This window comes from Candoia aspera, chromosome 4, assembly GCF_035149785.1.
Source record: "Candoia aspera isolate rCanAsp1 chromosome 4, rCanAsp1.hap2, whole genome shotgun sequence".
NCBI lineage: Eukaryota > Metazoa > Chordata > Lepidosauria > Squamata > Boidae > Candoia > Candoia aspera.
The window spans coordinates 80338140-80357430 of NC_086156.1; the positions used below are offsets into that span (position 1 = coordinate 80338140).

At 41.4% G+C, this 19291-nt stretch overlaps 1 protein-coding gene across 2 annotated transcripts in view; it reads right to left on the minus strand.

The window, feature by feature from the left end:
* MLLT6 (MLLT6, PHD finger containing) overlaps positions 1-19291 on the minus strand; it is a 107829-nt gene that overhangs the window by 41549 nt on the left and 46989 nt on the right. For both annotated transcript variants that reach the window (XM_063300748.1, XM_063300747.1), the window contains exon 8: positions 18630-18728. In XM_063300748.1, the coding sequence (XP_063156818.1) occupies positions 18630-18728 (99 nt within the window). The remainder of the gene's footprint in view (positions 1-18629; positions 18729-19291) is intronic.

Here is a 19291-nt window from a genome sequence, read left to right on the forward strand (position 1 = left end):
ACTGAAATTCCATTTAAGGAGAACCCAGTTCTTGACAGAATGAGTCAATGGTATAGTCAGAGCAGCAAAATTAGGAGTAAATTTATGGTAAAAATTGGTAAAGCCCCAAGAAAGTCTTGTGTGTGTGTGTGTGTGGGGGGGGGTGTTAGGGGGTCAAAGGTACATTTGTCTAAATTAGCATAGAGGCTGTAAGTCACAAAATGTAATGGGCTGTTGGGCTGTGAGAATAATCTTGAGGAGCAGGAGGAAGAGCCGCAGCCAAGGCAAGTCAGATAAGAGAAATCTGAGTCCAAAGCAGGAATTGAATTTGAGAAAGTGTCTCAGACTTGACCCTCCCTAGTTTTCTTTAGGATAAGGCACGGGGGGGGGGGGGGGCGGGAACATTCAGAGTTGCAAAATTCTGTTACTGTAACCCTATAATAAAAGTAGTTTTATTCTTCATCACTTTAGTCTACCTTGAAGGGCTGACACAAAGACACTGAAGATTAAATTGGTGTGGAAGGCACAATCCACAGAATAAAGCAGTGTCATGTTCACTGATTCAATGTAGTTTATACATCGTAACATTTCACATGCCATGGCACTGATGCGCGTTTCTGTTTGGGAGGGAGCTGCTGTGAAACCTTGTACCAAGCTCTGTATGGGAAATCAGTACAATGGAATGTGTTTGGGTTATGTTATCTGTTCAAGGCCTTTTCCCGCAGACCATCAGAAACCGTTAGGAGCACCTGGGATTGTGAACTTGAGAAGATTCTATGGGGGAAGGGATTTCATTTGCACCGAGGGTTTTTAGTTTGAATTTGGCGCGCTTTCATCATTCTCAGCTTTCTCTATGATCCTGCATACTATTCTTTAATAAATCAGATATCTTTGAATTCCTGCTCATGAGTCTGATGGTGTTTTAGAATAGGCAACCATGACATAAAGCTGAGAATCCCAAAGTTGTACCGTTAGCTCCTACCAAGATCAGTCTCTTGTGAGGGAGAATAGTTAAAGATGGCTGAGTCAAAATCTACGACCAGGGGACTCGAGGAGATGGCTAGCTTGATGCCCGAGTCGACGGTCAAGAGCAGAGAACTGGATCTCACCCCAGAACCTTCAGAATCCCGAGACCTGTCAAGGGATGAATCGAGTTCCAATTCTGATGCAGAGGAATCTGACGATGGGGAAGAGCCAAAGCAACCGGCACCCAGCGAATTGCTCGCAGAGTTGATCACCTTGGATGAAGTGGGGGAACCCCAACCAGGGACGTCAGGGATGTCCTGGAAGTATCGGTTCCCGCTGACCCCCGACAAAGAATCTACTATGGTGTCAACTGAGAGGAAACCGGGCACGCGAAGGAGAGGGGACTCTCAAACCCCTGAGAGACTAAGAGTGGTGGAAGCCAAAATAGAATCGATGGAGTACATGTTGAGAAACCTGTCTTTGTCACTGGAGGGGCAGGGGAGGTGCGGAGAAGATCCCAGCTTCCCGCAACCATCCCCCATCCTCCCATCCAGACCGCTGGCGGAGTGGGGCTGGAGATGGCTCTGGGATGAATATCCACACCGCAGAGCCTGGCCATGAGTATCCCCACCCCGAAAAGGGAAAGCTACTGTAACCTGGGGCCCAACCACTCAAGTGACTGCTGGTTCCACTCCAACTGGAGGTGGAGAGACTTTTCTGTCAAATTTGATGGGGATCCAACAAAGTTATCTTTCTTTTAAACTAATGCTAAAAGTCATATGAGGCAGTTTGGGGCATGCTTCCCTTCCGAAGAGGCTAAAATAACTTCCATTGCCACCAAATTGAAGGGTCGAGCAGCTGACTGGTATGTTCAATTAAGTGATGCTGACTCCCCTGCACTTGATTATTTCGATGATTTCATGTGGGCGTTAAAGCTGCATTTTGAAGATCCTCTGGCCAAGGCAAGAGCTAAGAAGGTGCTGAAGGATCTCACCCAGGGCCAAATGTCAGTAGCTGATTACGCCCTAGAGTTTAAAGCTCTCACTGGGAAAATCACTGACTGGTCTGAGTCCACTCTAATAGAGTGTTTTAAAGAGGGACTCAACCGGGATGTCCTGTGTTGGGCGTTGTGTAGAGACGACCCCGAGTCATTGTACGACTGGATCTGTCTGGCAGGCAAGGCTGAGCGTGCTCAGCATACCTTCATGTAAACTAGAAAATCTGAAAAACCACCCGCCACCATGAGGGGACCCCGAAGTGCTGCAACTGCCGCCCGGCTAAGCTATAGAGCCTGGGATGAGGAGAGAGATTGGCGCTATGTGAGGGGTCAGTGTCTCCAATGCGGAAAGGAGGGCCATCGAGCAGCTGATTGCCAAGGCTGGAGATCGAGTGGGGAAGCTGCCGGCCAAATCGCCTCCCCCTCACGGCGAATGACAGCAGCCAAAGGGACAGCCGACGCTGAAGAAGTAATTTACTTCTTGGGAGAGGCTGAAGACGACTCTAAGGAGCCGGTGGGAAACGCCAGCCACCTGCCATGAAGAGTGCCAGCGGACAGGTGGAAGAGGATGGCACGAAGATGCTATGGTGAGTGCTGACTGTCCCACTTTAGCAGTAAAAGTGAAATTGGGTTCCTGCACAAAAAGTACAGAGGTACGGGCTTTAGTTGACTCTGAGTGTTCCAGGTGTTTAATTCACCCTGATCTGGTTGCTGCTTTGGACTTGCCTAGTTTCCCCCTCCAGCAGCCTTTGATCTTCACACAGTTGGATGGTTCAACGGCAAGGGGGGGGGGTGGCAACCCATTTCACTGGAGCTGTGGCAATGCAAATGGGCAGCCACCATGAGACTTTGAAATTTGTTGTAGCACCTGTTGGCAATCCCTTGGTAATCCTGGGGATCCCCTGGTTGACCTATCGAAGCCCCTATATAAACTGGGAGCACAGAACTGTGACTTTTAAAGATGGATTTTACCAAGCTCCTACAGCGGAGATAGTTGCACGTGCGGGAGTTGGAAGGGCAGCAATCGCCATGCCACGCCATAACTTGCAACATTTAGAAGGCTTGCCTGCTCAATACCAAGAATTTGCAGATGTATTTGGGGAGATGGAAGCAGATCAGTTTACCCCCCCCACCGGAAAACTGCCTGTGCAATAGAGTTGGTCCCCAATGCTCAATTGCCCAAGCCGAAAATTTATCCAATGACTCAGAAGGAGCTCGAGGCATTACGGGACTTCATTGACAAAAATCTATCAAGGGGGTTTATTGAACCTGCTAATTCCCCAGTTGGGGCTCCTGTGTTATTCCGGGAAAAGAAAGATGGCACGCTTCGACTCTGTACTATCGCGGGTTAAATTGCGTCTCTCTTGTCAACAAGTACCCTCTGCCCCTCATGAAGGACATGTTAGCTCATTTGCCAAAGGGCAAGATTTTCTCCAAGCTCGATCTTTGCAAAGCCTACTTCTGCATTCGCATAAAAGCTGGGGATGAGTGGAAAACTGCTTTTAATTGCCCACTAGGATCATTTCAGTACAAAGTCCTTGCTTTTGGGTTGGCAGGGGCACCCGGAGTCTTCATGCAATTGATTAATGAAGTATTACATGATCATTTGTTTAAAGGGGTCCTGGTTTATTTAGATGATGTTCTCATTTACACTGAAACCGAGGAGGAACACGAACGCCTCCTCAGACAGGTGTTACGCAAACTTAGAGATGCCAAACTCTATGCCAAACTTTCCAAATGTGAGTTTCACAAAACCCAACTTGACTATCTGGGCTATCGAGTGTCTGACCGGGGTATACAAATGGACCCTGCAAAAATTCAGGCGATTCTAAGTTGGGAACGTCCCCGCACCCGGAGGCAATTACAAAGTTTCCTAGGGTTCAGTAATTTCTATCGGCAATTTATCCAGGGGTTCGCTGAGATTGCTCTGCCCCTCACTGATTTACTCTGTACCAAGGGCTTGGGGGAGACACGCAAAGTAAAAAACCCTGGGCAGTGCTGAATTGGATGCCTGAATGCCAGGCAGCATTTGAGAAATTAAAAACCCTTTTCACTGCTGAGCACCCTGATCTTGAACGCCCCTTTGTGGTCCAAGTTGATGCTTCTGACTCCTCTATTGGGGCTATTTTGTTACAAAGAGATTTCAGAAAATCACTTAAAACCCTGCACTTATCTATCCAGGAAATTTTCCAAAACAGAATGCCGTTGGCATGTTTGGGAAAAGGAGGCGTTTGCTGTGAAAGCAGCTATAGAAACCTGGCGCCATCTCCTTGAAAGTGCTAAATGCCCTTTCGAGGTTTGGACCGATCACAGGAATTTGGAAGCCCTCCGTGCCCCATGACGTCTCAGCCCTAAACAGATTTGCTGGGCTCAGTTTTTCAGTCGCTTTAACTTCCAGTTAAAATTTATTCCGGGAAAAAAAAACTTTCTGGCCGATGCTTTGTCATGTTTACCTCAGGACCTTGACCAGGTGGCAGATGTGGTTGTGACTGTTCTCACCGAACCACAACTGGGCTTGGTTGCTGTCACTCGGAGCCAGACCCGTGCACGGGCAACCCCACCCCCAGCCTAGTCTGGGAAGCGGAAAGTGCAAGTTCCTTGTCAATTACAAAAGGACTTTCTCCAGGCACTGAAATCTGACACTTGGTTGCTAGCTAATAGAGACAATGTTTCTTTTGAAAACGGTCTGGCGTGGGTGGAACACCGCCTTTATGTGCCTGAAACTTTAAGAGCTGATGTTTTGCAGCGTTCCCATGATGATAAACTTGCTGGACACTTTGGCTTTGTCAAAAACTTGCATTTGGTTCGCCGTCAATTTTGGTGGCCAACCTTAAGTCGTGATGTAAAAGACTATGTTGCTTCCTGTCCTGTTTGTGCCATGTCAAAACGAAAAGGGGGGAAACCACAGGGGCTTCTACAGCCAGTGGCCAGCCCATCCCGCCCCTGGGAGGAGATTTCTATGGATTTCATTGTGGACCTACCTCCCAGTCAGAAGAAAACTGTCATTTGTTGTAAAGGATTTTTTCTCTAAGCAAGCTCATTTCATTCCATGTGCATCCATCCTGTCAACCCCACAATTGGCGCGCCTATTTCTCCACCGCATCTACCGCCTCCATGGTAGCCCCTCCCATTTAATTTCTGACCGCGGCACACAGTTTACTTCCCAATTTTGGAAATCATTTCTAAAATTGATTGGCACCAAACAAGCACTGTCCACATCATCCCATCCACAGACTGATGGTTCTACTGAGATTTTAAACTCCACTCTTGAACAGTTTCTTAGAGCATACATTAACTACCATCAGGACGATTGGGTGGAGTTATTACCTTTTGCTGAAGTTGCTTACAACAATGATGTGCATCAAAGTACCGGACAAACCTCTTTTGTGTGGTTTCTGGTCACGACTTTGTTCCCATCCCTGAACTGCCACAGCCCCCTTCCCAAACCTGTTCTGCATCTGACTGGGCTGTTAAACTGTCTGATTCCTGGCCAGTAATTCAACAAGCTTTAGCTGACGCCCAGGCTGCTTACAAGTCACAAGCATCGCTCTTTACAACATGACTTCAAAGTTGGGGATCAGGTGTATTTATCTACTAAATTTATCAAATCCCCACAACCATCTAAAAACCTTGCTCCCAAATTCATTGGTCCTTCTCCTATTGTTTGTCTTGTCAATCCAGTTACTGTTTAATTGGAACTGCCTCACAATTTGAAACGCTTGCACCCTGTTTTCCATTGCAGCTTGCTTAAGCCTGTGCACCACTCACAGCGTTGGCACCCTCAACCTCCTGCTCCAATTATGATTGACGGCCAACAACACTTTGAAGTCAAGGACATTGTTGATTCTCGCAAGCTTCGAGGCACCCTACAGTATCTGGTCCGATGGAAATACTTTCCTCATCCTGAATGGGTGTCTGCACACCATGTTAACGCTCCTGATTTAACCATTTCCACCTTGCTTACCCTTTGAAGCCTGCTGCTTAATGTATTCTTTCTTTTTGGGGGGGCAGTATGTCATGTTCACTGATTCAATGTAGTTTATACATCATAATGTTTCACATGCCATGGCACTGACGCACATTTCTGTTTGAGAGGGAGCTGCTGTGATACCTTGTACCAAGCCCTGTATGGGAAATCAGTACAATGGAATGTGTTTGGGTTATGTTATCTGTTCAAGGCCTTTTCCCGCAGACCATCAGAAACCATTAGGAGCACCTGGGATTGTGAACTTGAGAAGATTCTACGGGGGAAGGGATTTCATTTGCACCGAGGGTTTTTAGTTTGAATTTGGCGCGCTTTCATCATTCTCAGCTTTCTCTGTGATCCTGCATACTATTCTTTAATAAATCAGATATCTTTGAATTCCTGCTCATGAGTCTGATGGTGTTTTAGAATAGGCAACCATTACAATCAGGAAATTATTTAAACAGAAAATTAAAAATTTGTTCAAATAATTATTGAAAGACTGATGGGCAGTTACCTAATCCAAATGTCACTACCATATATTCAAATTTCCCAAAAGTGGTTAAATATGTGTGACACTGTTTCATGCAAACCAGATTATAAGCCCTCTGAGATGCAATTTGATAAAAATGCATGCCTTCTCTAACTGTTCCAAAAGTTCAGAAATGAAGAGATGACAGTGATTCCTATAATAGGTACAGTATTAAGGATGTGGCAATCTCAACATAGTGGACCACACCTAGGGAACCATCCTTCTTAACAAAAAAGTCTGTTCTCCTCCCCTGCAAGAGGAGAACAGACAGCTCAAGCCTTCTTATAAATTTTTGTACATTTTTTTTAAAAAGCCAACCCTCGGTTTCAAATTGGGCAGAGGCATTTGTGGGGATCTGGACTCCAGGAATAAGACTGATTGCGTAGTCTTAGAACCAAAGGGTGACCCCCTTTCCAAACACATAAGCATACTGTCTGCATATTTGGCAGGCAAAGTAGGAGACTTACTTGCTGAACAGAAAGGAGTAGTGTGGGGTCTGAGCTGATTTCCTGGGCTGTGAGTCTTACATCCTAGGAAATCAAAGGCAATGTTATCTCAGTTCCAATCTATATGCAGACTGAACATCTGTAGCCAGTATAAGACAATTGGGAAATGCAATGGGAAGGCCAAAGAAAGTTCAAAGTCTCCCGATTATTGATAAATTGTAGCAGTTCCATGCCCTCTATTCTGAGCATAAGAAGTGGCCATCAATAATTTTACCCCAACAGGAAGTTTGACTGGCTAAATGGGCAGAACATATTTGTGTGCCATGGAGGATGCAATGAAGTTGCCTATGGCTCCAGAATCTATTATAGCATGGAGTTGTAGTTCAGGACCAGTCGGAATCTGTAGATTAAGAGGAATGATTAAATGATTTGTAGCTCCAAGTGTCTGGGCTCATTTCGGGTTGCCTCTATTTCTGAGTTTGGGGGTTGGAACTGTATCAATTCCCAACAAGTCATATTGGAGTGTTTAAGGCACCTGCTTGCAAAATGCCCACTTCCCACAAAAGTATAACACTCTTTTATGCTTTGTAAGGAAAGGTCTTAGTGGAACACTCATGTGCAAAGTGGCCAGGTTCTCTACAGTATAAACACATGCATCTGCCTGAGAAGACAGAGGATTCTCAGGTGTGAAATAGAAGGAGGGGAGGGAAAGAGAAGAGAAAGAAAGAAAATAATGGCGCCTTCCCTTTTCACTCACACTGTACCACAACTCCTAATGTCCACTGATGCCCAAGCAAACTTGGATTAATACTACAATAATCTTTGGAATGTCTTGACAAATAAATTTTTTCTGAATTTCATTTGATAGTCTCTCTTGAACTGATCAGTTAAGCCTCTTCCATTTGAGATCACACTTCAAGCTAACAGCTGAAGCTCAGCAGCATACTCTCACACTGTATGCAAACTCTATTCAAAGACAATGGATTTCATGATTCGCCAGACCTTTCAAGTTAGCTTTCAGGAATGCAACCAAATAAGACCAATTGTCCATGTCTAGGCTGTTCTGAATCAGAATGGGGAGGGATTGCCCATTTTATAATTCCCTCTGTCATTACATTGTCCTGTGTGGGTTCAGTTAGTGGCGAAATAATTTGATCTCTGGGAGATCTATAGTTTATATTGAGTGAGGATAATCTGCAAAATTCCCATGATATTTGCCTGGCAGCTAGTACTTGACCAAAGGCTGCTACTGCTGCATCAGCAGTGACTGCAAGATCTTGGGCCGGCACCAGTACAGGAATGGGTCAGTTGTAGATACTGTTCAACTAGCTGGTCTAATTGGGTCATCATATAAGTGGTCCATCTGATACTGGAACAAGGTCTCAGCAAGTTGATTGACAGTTTACAGGGTTGCTAGAGGATCTGTACCCATAGTTTAATATTTGGTCCCTAGGTGAAGACTGTCCTTCCAGTGTGATGGGAGTAAGGATAGATGATCAAGCTGCCAGGTTTCATACCAGGGCTGGGCAGTAAATCACAGTTCTTCAGGCACTTCACTCTTTATCAGCACTTGGTTTGACTTAGAAGAAGACTCTCAGACATGACTTGGCTAGATTATAATCTTTACTGAAGACAAGAATGAATGAACAAGTTGATTGCCCACTGTAGTGCAAAAAAGTTGGAGCTTTTATATATCTCTATACCATAGAGTTTAAACTTAGGCCTTTTCCTTCTACCTTTACAAGTTCACAGATGCCTGGATGGTCTTCTGATGGCCTTGGGAGGCAGCTGAGCTGTTTACATAATGATTCTCCCTAACCTGGGAATTGTTAGTTCATGCCTTGTCAGACTCCATTCTTACACCCTTAAATATAACTTGTATCTCTTTATGGAAAAGATCAGGTAAAAATCAATCTAAATAGCAATTCTTAAAGCAACATCTCCTAGAAGGAATGTTAAAAGTGCACAATAATTTACTGTAATTACGAATGGTATTTGCTAAACTCATTTGATGCATCCAATGCTGAAATATATCTTGCTCCCATCATTTCTATGAAAATCTCTTTGCAAATGTTCTCATTTACATATACAGATCCATTTATTTTTCCCTAACAAAGAAGTTGAACAATCCACATTAGTGGTACTATGTAACTATACCGATCAATCCATTCCATTTTTCAGTCAGTCCCAATCACAAGAATATCTTTCTTACTATCAGCCTCACCTAAGTTCCCTAAGCCACTACCCACATCCAGAATCAAGTTCTGTACAATTGGTAATAAAGAACACATAAACAACCTGTTATGAATGTGGGTGTACATGTGCATATGAATATTTCTTTGAAACCATAGTTGCCTTCCAGAATCTTTGGATTGAAGATATATTGTTTTACATGCTTAAAAAATCTTGAACTTGTTTAATTTGAAAACTTGATTGATCCCAGAAGAAATTGCACTAATATCATGGAATCCTGACTTGTTTCAAGCCCTCTGCCTCTGCTGTGGCCTCACCCTTGTCCTGACCTAGAGCAATATCCTGCTGTTTGCAGTTTTAACTGTGGGCCCCTTAACAGGTTGTCTTATGGTGATGCATAATTTTCTTAATGGCCAATTTTAACCTCTTCTGAGATTCCTGAAGCCATACTTGTGGTGGAACATAAAGAATCTCACTCTACTCCATAAGATTAAATAATGGATACTACAGTAAAGGATAACCAAATTATGGAGAAGTATGGAGAGGGAGAAACAGCACCAAAGTTTAATGAATAGTGCTTATTTCGCTTTCTGAGCAAATTCATTTCCAGAAAGGCTGGCATTTTAGAGTGGAAGGGCGCAATTAACCTCTGAGATTAATGAACAATGAATGTTGGTTGTGATGTAACAAAGTTTTTTGTATTTCTTATGTAAGTACCCAGAATATAACTGATTCTAACATCAGAAATACTCTCACTTTGCTTGTTTTGCAGAGACTAACACTTTCTGTTCTTTAATGCATTGTTATTTTCCACTTCTGGTCCATAGGTGTTCACATTCTTTTCAGCTCATAACCTTTTTATTTTCTAGCACATTTTCATTTTCTTGGTTGCTTCCTGCATTTGTAAGATTTGGTCATCTTCTCTTTCTGAATACTACTACAGACAGGTCTGCGTACCCCTTTGATTCTTAAGTCCTATCTTTTCAACCCTCCCTTTACAAGTTAAAATCTTTTGGCTTCTAGCTGTCACATTTATTCTTCTTCCTTCTTTGCTCTCTATTCTGAAGACAGGTAGTAGTTCTTAGAAGAGCCTGGACTGCAGGTAATGGTAAGCCAGCATATACTTTGCAAAGCTGTGGTTTATTTAAATATCTGAATTCATCTGAGGCAACAAACCATATTTCTTATTTCATTGCTTTTTCTGCAAAGTACAATATAACATTTCGTAAAACTTAATTTCACCTATTCTAGGAAATGAAAGTGAGCAGAGATCCTACTTTTCAATTATCTTCAGCTCTGGAAGGAGAGGACCTACTGTTTTCAGTGGCCAGAACTAGTAAGTTCAGGAGACTCAGGCAAATACTCATCTTACAAAGTGATAGTGCATATATAAAAGAGAAAAATGTCAGGATTGTCAGAGAGTCTATTTTGGTTGTAAGGTAAAGGTAAAGGTTTCCCTTGACATTAAGTCCAGTCATGTCTGACTCTAGGGGGCGGTGCTCATCTCCGTTTCAAAGCTGAAGAGCCGGCGTTTGTCCGAAGACACTTCCGTGGTCATGTGGCCGGCATGACTAAACGGAACACCGTTACCTGCCCGCTGAAGCGGTACCTATTAATCTACTCACATTTGCATGTTTTCGAACTGCTAGGTTGGCAGGAGCTGGGACTAGCAACGGGAGCTCACCCCGTCACGCGGATTCAAACCGCCGACCTTCCGATCGGCAAGTTCAGCAGCTCAGCGGTTTAACCCGCAGCGCCACGGCGCCCAGGATATAAATGAAATAAACAAATAAATACCTATACCCTTCTAGACCTGCCTGTTCTGTCATACTGCCTTCCTTCCCAGTCACTTGCAAAATGTTAGGATAAGGGATGGATGAGGCAACTGCTATATCAGCATGTGTCTCTCCAGCAGATCATTCAGAAGCAGGGATACAAATCTCACAAGCATATCAGCTATCACAAATATAATTCTGATCTATTCCCTACCCTTAAACAGCAACTAGTTATTACAAATTGTCGTTCTTATTACCTCTTTGCTTAGAGAGATTGAATATCTCAGCTAGACAGATGCTAGAAAACTAGCACAAAAGGATGGACGTTCCCATCAGTTCATTTTCAGTGCCTCCACTTATTCTTAAAAGGCTAAACAATACATGAAGCATCATAAAATAACAAACCATTGACTGATTTATGGTTTTGATGATTAGACAGGATAGATTATAGAAAGAAGAGAGTTATGGTGTAACCATCGAGTAAGAGATAAATTTATAATTGCATTTATAACTGCTGTAAAGAAGATCAGAAGCTACTTCTTTGTATTTTCTTTTCTATTTTCCTTTTACTTCCCCCCTCCCTTGCACTTTTAGCTTTCTCTTTGATTTCTTTCTCTTTTCCGTACTTTATATTAGTTCCTATTAGTTTTTAACTTCCTTTAAAAAAAAATCTTTAATAAAATTAGAGAGAGGAGAGAGAGAACAAACCACTGATATGCCAAAGCTTACAAAACGTCCAGTGAGGTGAGCTTATACTAGACTTGAAAGTTTTTGTATTTCGGGAAAAAGTTACAAAGGGAAACTTTATCCTGAATTAAGCTACTGAGATGGAAATTATTTTCAGATTTGCTGCTGTCAGATTAGTCTGCAGGTTAACAGAGGAAGGGAGTGGCTGCACACTACAGTACAGGAAATATGGTTCCTCTTGAGGGAGTTCTGTACACTCTACACCCCACTGTGCCAATTCTGACAGTGTATGATGGCTCACACCTGCTCTGCTCTTTTGACTGGATGACACTGGTGCTCTGCATAATCATCCCTGGTATTGGTTGGCCTTTTGGTCTAACTGTGAAAACCTTCTTTTCCGCACCTCCTTTCTGCATTCACCATACCCACCGAATGTATTTACCCTTTTTAATGTATTTATTTTAAAACATTTGAGGAATAAAATAAATAACTACATAAAAGAAAAAAGAAGAAAAGACCTAGTGGCTGGAAAATAAAATATCAGTAAATAAACCAAGAATTTACATTTGTCATAAAATTTAGAATTCATTACTTCATTGATTAAATAATTGACAATATAAAACTGAAATCACTGTATCATCTTGAGAAATAACTGTAAATCACTACAAAACTCTAAACAGTAATATTTATATTAATGTGACCACTATTTATCATTATCTAAAATAAATGTACATGACCTTATGAAAAGAAAAAAATACTAAAAATAATCACTAAAATCAATATTAAGTTCTAAATTCTCTCCCATTGTATCTGACTGGTGATTACTTCAAAGAATTTAAAATTGCTTCTGGTTACTATCTTTACATCAAATATACTCCCTTAAAATTCATACTTTAAATATCTAAGTTTGGCTTGTGTATGACATATAGATAGATAGAGAGAGAGACTGTGATGCACACACATATACAGTATATAAGGAATGTGACATACACACACAAACACACAGGGAAGCCATTCTTGCTTAAAATTAGTCAGACTTCTGTTCTAGATTTATGAAAGTTACCATTTCAAATTACAATAAGTACAGTATGTTAGTCTTTAGAGCTGTCACATGACTGTATGTTGCCTTTTGCTTTAGTAAGAATACTCTGAAATTTGGCAGTATAAGCAAGTGCTAATCTGTAAAAGTACTGAATCTCACCAAGCAAGTCTTTTTTTAATTATTTTGATATTCAGAGTAAAATGCATGAAAAAATATGCACATACACACACAAATACACATATAACCAAGTTTCTATGCAGTTTGTAATTAGATAGTACGTAGATGTATTCCCTTGAGTAATTCTGAGCAAGAAACATTTTACACTGCTTCTGATCACAGACACTGCCATATTAATACAGATCCAGACAAAACTACTTATCAAGCCTTGCATTTCCAGTATGAGCAACAGTTGATGTTTTGCCCTTTTATCACACACATGGAGATTTGAAGTAGGAATGTCAGGATCAGTAGCAGTGATAGGAGAACAGCCATGAATAACATCTGTCCTTTGGCTAGAGAATATTACGCCTTGGAATGGAATGGAATGGAAGTCTGACACACAGAAAGAAACTGATGTTCTGCTGTTGGTGTCACTGCGCATTTGCTGCACTTAAGATTCCTACCTTCTATTTTGCTGACTCAAGCTGTTGAACTCAAGAAGCCTAAATGGAAGAGTGCAAGATCAGGAGCTAAGGGAAACTCTTTGTGCCCACTTGCCTGCACTTTGTCTTTCCAATTTTTTCTTTGCTGTTTATTGATGGTGGTGATGGGAGGAGAGATTAAAGCATCCTTGATCTTCATCTTGGTAAAATGCAGCTGTGGTTCACAATGAGTAGTAATTTAAATTAATTGTGCTGTGAACCAGATGAGAATCCTCTGGGGGTCAAATAGAACCCCAGAACCACAGTTGCCTACCTCTAAAGCTGACATAGGCAACCAGAAGTCCTCCAGATGTTTAGGGTTATAATTCTTACAATAGCTGCCCACTGGCTAAGCTAGCTGTTAATGATGGAACCCAAAGTGTCTGGTGGGTACTAGGCAGCTACCCTTTATTCTAAGGTACACTGTACAATATCTAATCAATTGTGGAGTCCTTAGTGCTCTCTGAGCCTGGTTGTTTGCTTGCAGACATTTCATTACCTATTAATGAGTAATGAAACGTCTGCAAGCAATCAAGCTCAGAGAGCACCAAGGTCTCCATAGTTCAGCCTTGAGCTACATATATTCTCTTCTATTAGATCTAATCAATTGCCTGTAATGTTAGTTGTGCCAGCAGTCTTTACAGATAAAATCTGTGAAAAATTTATTCCCAGATTATTTATAATTTATGATTCCTTTAAACTGGAAAATGTTACCAAGACTAATCCATAAAAATTGTTGTGGTATTACTATATACGTTGATGCCTATTGATGTAGCTATCCACTTAATCTCTATAAAAATACAGTTTTAATTCATGCCCATCAAGTGCTTTTTCAAGGTGGAGAAGAAAAATAAAACAAGTGACTAGGCCTCTTCTGGACAAATGCTCTGGCAATAGAATTAAATTAAACCAACAGGCAAAAATCCCCAATCAGATTGGGTTAAATCCAATTAATTTAAGCTGGTTTAATTAAGGCAGATGGCAGTTTCCCAGGAATTCTTCAAACAAGAGTAGCAGCAGGATTCCTGAGGTAAAATGGTTTATGCTTACAATAAGTGAGAGTGAGTGGGCTTCACTGACAACATTCCAGCTTGTATGTGTGCGCGCGCGGACTCCAAGTGTTACACAAACAGAGATGAGGCTTTGAGAACCAGAACCCAAGATTCTGCAGGAAATGTTAGCATATAGCTTCCAGCAGAAACTTTGCTGCTGACCCAGATAAGTGAACTACAGTGATCATACATCCTTTATTATAAAGGACAGTCTTTTATTTCAGAAAGCTGTCCTTTAGATTTATCTTTCTTTCAAAAACTCATTTTTGACCTTTATTTTGGTCATTAAACTTTTACCATACAAATGGTACCACTTAATGCATAGTCTTTCACATTCATGTGAAAAATATGGACATTGAATTGTCTTTTTAAAATAAATTTACATATACTGTTTGATTTTAGATAAGTTTATTAGAATACGTGTTTTTGTAGAGTTTTTCTTGGTTTTGCTCTTGAATTTTCCTTTGTAAAGCAAAGTTATAAACATAAACAATTATTTTTTTTATCCTTATGAACCTCTTTCAGATTTGCCCCTTTTTCAGGTCTGTCCTTTAATTTTTTCCAAGAAAATATGGTCAGTGTACATAAACGTCACTGTAAGGTGTCTAAATCAATAGGATGAGGGAGCAAGATGGCCATCAATTAAGTCCAACCTACATATGCTCCCTGCCTTTGCTCATTAATTGCTGTTTATATGATAACATCAAAGGTTATACTAACTATCCAAACAACTGCTAGCCTGCTGGCTGGAAGAATTATCACAGAAAGCAGAGAACGCATAAAGGAAACGAAGGAGAAGAAATTATGGGCTGGGTGAAATAAGCTCCCTAGGTAGGATGAGCAAAAGAAAGAAAGGCCTGGAGCGCAACTATTCTCTAAATCATCCAACAACCAAAAATTGAGGAATTCCTTCTGTAAGTAAATCAGTCCCTATCTTCTAGATCAATGGGCTAGCCAGATCCATCTATCTATGGCTTGGGAGGCAACACATTTCTAAAACTGTTTGGGAAGCCAGCAGGAAATTTGGGAACCACAGAAGAAGAATCTAATGTGAATGAGTGAATTTAGCATCCTCCAAATGTGTGGAACAAGAATTCTTCCTATAACATGTACAGAGAGATGGCCTTGGAGAAACAATGCAGAGATGGTTACAACAACAGGAACACAAACATGCTTTAAGCCTGGGAAACAAACAAACGAACAAAAACATTAGGAAGAAACTCAGTCTGGTTCTGCCCTAATTCCATGGGATATAAGAGGGAGAGAAGGGAAAACATAGCCAGGCTTTCAAGATACTGTTACTATAGCTGTGTATCAATAAATATACTATAGTTTCAGTCAAACTTGTAGACTCAGTTTCCTAGTCTGGCCTACCTCAAAGGGTTAACAACATGCTAGCCAGGTATAAGAGCTGAGGTCTAATACATCTGGAGGTCACCACCAAACGGAATGCTGGTTTAATAGCTTTTCTCAGCAATGGGCTGCTTGCGCTGAGGGACAGCAGCAAAATCCAGAGCTTTATACCAGGTAACAGACATGGGATTAGCACTTTGAGGATCAGAGGGATAATGACCTCTGATATTATTAATTCAGTTAAGTCCTTCCTTGAACGTTTTCCAAACTCCATGCCCTTTCTCATGTTTTCATTTTATGGCTGGGTATGCATAACAGCCATTTTATAAATTCATCCCTCCATGATAGGCACCCTATCTATAGGATGCTCTCAAAATTCCAAATGTGTCCACCAGCAAATACAAAAAGAGAGCAAACCTCTATTAGCAGTTCTATTCAGAACTAAAAACCAGGGAAATGGTACAGATCTGCAGGATGGTTTGTCTCATGCAGAGACATGATGGTATTCAAAGGAAAGGAGAGAACAATTTGCCAGCTTAATAGACCCATGTTCTCCTGGTTCTGAATGATCATATTGCCTTCTCTGGCAAATATCCTAAACATTTTTGTTTAAGCCTGACTGCTGCTTTTTAAAGATCCATTATAAACTGGTGTGGCAAGAAACTGAAAAACAACCCTTCTCTGTAGGGCAAGAATATCTTGCTTTTTATCTGACTGCAACACCAAGTAAATACCTCAGGGCGCCAGTGGATGTTATTCAGATTTCTTGTAGCAGGAATTGGGGATAAAAGATCAGAAGAAGCCCTGAATGTAGGAAGGACTGCTCACCACATCTTGAAGTAAGTAATGTAATACACAGCGTCAGCTAAAACAGCGTAAGTATATCACTGTGGCACCTGAAGTTTGGTACCACTGCATTAGCTTTGCTATCAATTTTTTTTAAGTACACTTTGGTTAGAGCAGCCTTTCTCAACCTTTTGACCCTGGAGGAACCCCTGAAATATTTTTCAGGCCTCGGGGAACCCCTGCACATTCAGGCTCAAATATAGGCCAGAAGTCACAAAATTATTATATTCGTTTCATGTGTAGGCCTGTATATATGCATTAACAGTGTTCTTAAACTAAAAATAAAGAATGAAAGTTACCTCTTCAATATGAAGTTGCCCGAATTTGAAATAATTTTTAAAATAAGTCATGATCTCCCAGGGAACCCCTAGTGACCTCTCGCGGAACCCTAGGGCTCCACAGAACCCTGGTTGAGAAACCCTGGATTAAAATATATTTGCTCTAGAGCACCTTCTGTTTTCAAACTGTATGCCTTCTCATAATATTATTAGCATTTTGTTCCAAATCAGCAGCATGATAGTCAGCCCTTTCAACCCAAATCAGGATGGCAAATTAAATCTCTGAAAACAAACTATCTCCTATAATCTAAAATACTAGGTAAAACCTTGTTGTAAAATATGCATGCATGGACACAACCAACTGTTGAGAACCTTTAGAAGTGTTCTGCCTAAGATACAGCACATCCTAGAACCCAACAAGCACTTCCAAGCAAGGGTGTCCATCGAAGAGGGCAAATGATGATGTCTGTATGATGTGATCATGCAAACACAGTGACTTAAAACACTTGTATCAGACAACAGATGCAAGCATAGAATTATGGCATTTGGATGATGTCATCATGCCTGTCTTGTCATCTCAAAGTCATGGCAGGTTGTTATAGATGCTGCTGTTTTCAAGTCAAAATGAGTATGCAAGCTTAAGACTGGAGATGCAACTAGATAGTTTGAGAGGGATTGTTGCTTGTAGCATACGTACCTCCTGTAAACAGGTTGTGCGGGGTCTGTATTACTTCAAAACCCTGCAAAACTCATTTGGCCTGAGGTGACAGTAGGACAAAAGAGACTCCTGTTCACTGATAATGGAAAGCAAGCTCTCAGTGCCACTTTCTATTCTTTTCAAATCTATTACCCATTTCCAGCCTTAAAAACCCAATAATGCATTAGTTCCACATTATGCTTTAGGGCAAAAATCTCTGTGTGCAAGCATCCAGCTGTCTTGGATCAGATTAAACACCAGAATGGCAGGACAAAGAAGAGAGACTGAAAGATGAGTTTTTCCACAGAAAAATCTCTTGCCAGAGCCTTGAAAAAAGGATCTGGAAATGAAATTTCTCCTAAAGGCTTTGTGTATCCTTGTTTTGCCTGATAATGGCCACCACTGATACAGATAAGTAATGTGAGGTTTGGTTCTAGCCTGCTTTTCCTTCCTGGCTTACAAGTGGACTGCAGAAAGACACAGAGAAAGCAAAGCTCTGCTATTAAGTTATTAAGGCTACAGGAAGCTTGAACTGGAACATGTGCTTCAAGAACGAGTTAGGACTTGCTTCTAGAATCACTGGGGGCTCAGTTTAGTGATTGTGTTGTGAGCAGCCACAGCTGCAAAATGGAATTCCTGTGACTTGCCATTTGCCAAGCAGTAAGGAAGCGCAGGGTGGGGGCAATTAGAACCTGAAACAAAGTGGTGTGGGACAAGACACTGTTTCCTCATTTTTTCCTCTCCTCTCTCTTATCCTTCTTTTCTTCTACTTTTAAGGGCGTTCTCGAGTAGGCTGTGTATAAAATTCTCATTCTGCACTTAAACTTGAGTCTAAAAGAAGGGTGAATTCTGCAATGTGGAAAATCAAATAAAAAATTCAGCATGTGTTTACTTGCTGCACTGTATTTTTAATAGCTACAGGGAACCATGCAGCACAATGAGGTGAGTGATTAGTGCTCATTTCCAGATTTCATCATTCGTAAGTCCATCTTTGGAGCCATGAAACGTGGCCCATTTTAAACAAACAAAAAACCCTGAATTTTTTGGAAAGCTGAATGTGCATCCAACATCAACCATGAGTGTGTTTGGGCAAAGTACTATATGGAGTAGACACAGACTGGCTGTCACTGTAAAAAAACCCAGACCTCTGTTGCAAACATCTTACGTGCATTTCTCATTACCTTTTCAGGGACTATGGGCGTGGAAGACAGTGTGAGATTGGTGGGTGATTCTGAATGCTTCTTGTGCTTCTGTTTAGGCCTTTCTTTGTCTTTTCGACTCTGTAAAAGGAAGACCAAAAACACAGATAAGGTTTTGCCTTTCTCAGCAACAGGTGAGAAAGGTAGAAGTAAGGGAAAGGTGATACAGGCAGAAGACTTTGTATTTCAGAAATAGTTTTTCTCCATTACCATCCATTAAAGCCCTGTCTCCTCCTCTAGAGCATCTGCCAAAACACACACCCCTTCCAGTTCCCAGCAAACTCTGACTTACTGTCAGAAAATCCAAAGCCACATTATGTTCAAAAAAGATGAGCAAGAGACCACTGCTCACATCCCTTTGCTGCCTGAGGACTAGAGATGTGACTTTTTTTATTAAAAAAAAAACCTTAATTAATTAATTTCTCAAATTTTTGCTACCGCCCATCTCCCCCCCAAGAGGGACTCTGAGTGGAATTATACCAGAAATCCCCTTTGTGCAGTGCAATTTGCAAAAATCAGATCATACTCCCAAACCTGCTGAAGATGTAGCAAATGAGTTTAACCAACTCATTTGCAACTACTTGATAAAGGTGCTTGTCTGTGCCAGTCTGGGTGAAAGGGCTGGCTCTCCTTGTAAGACATAG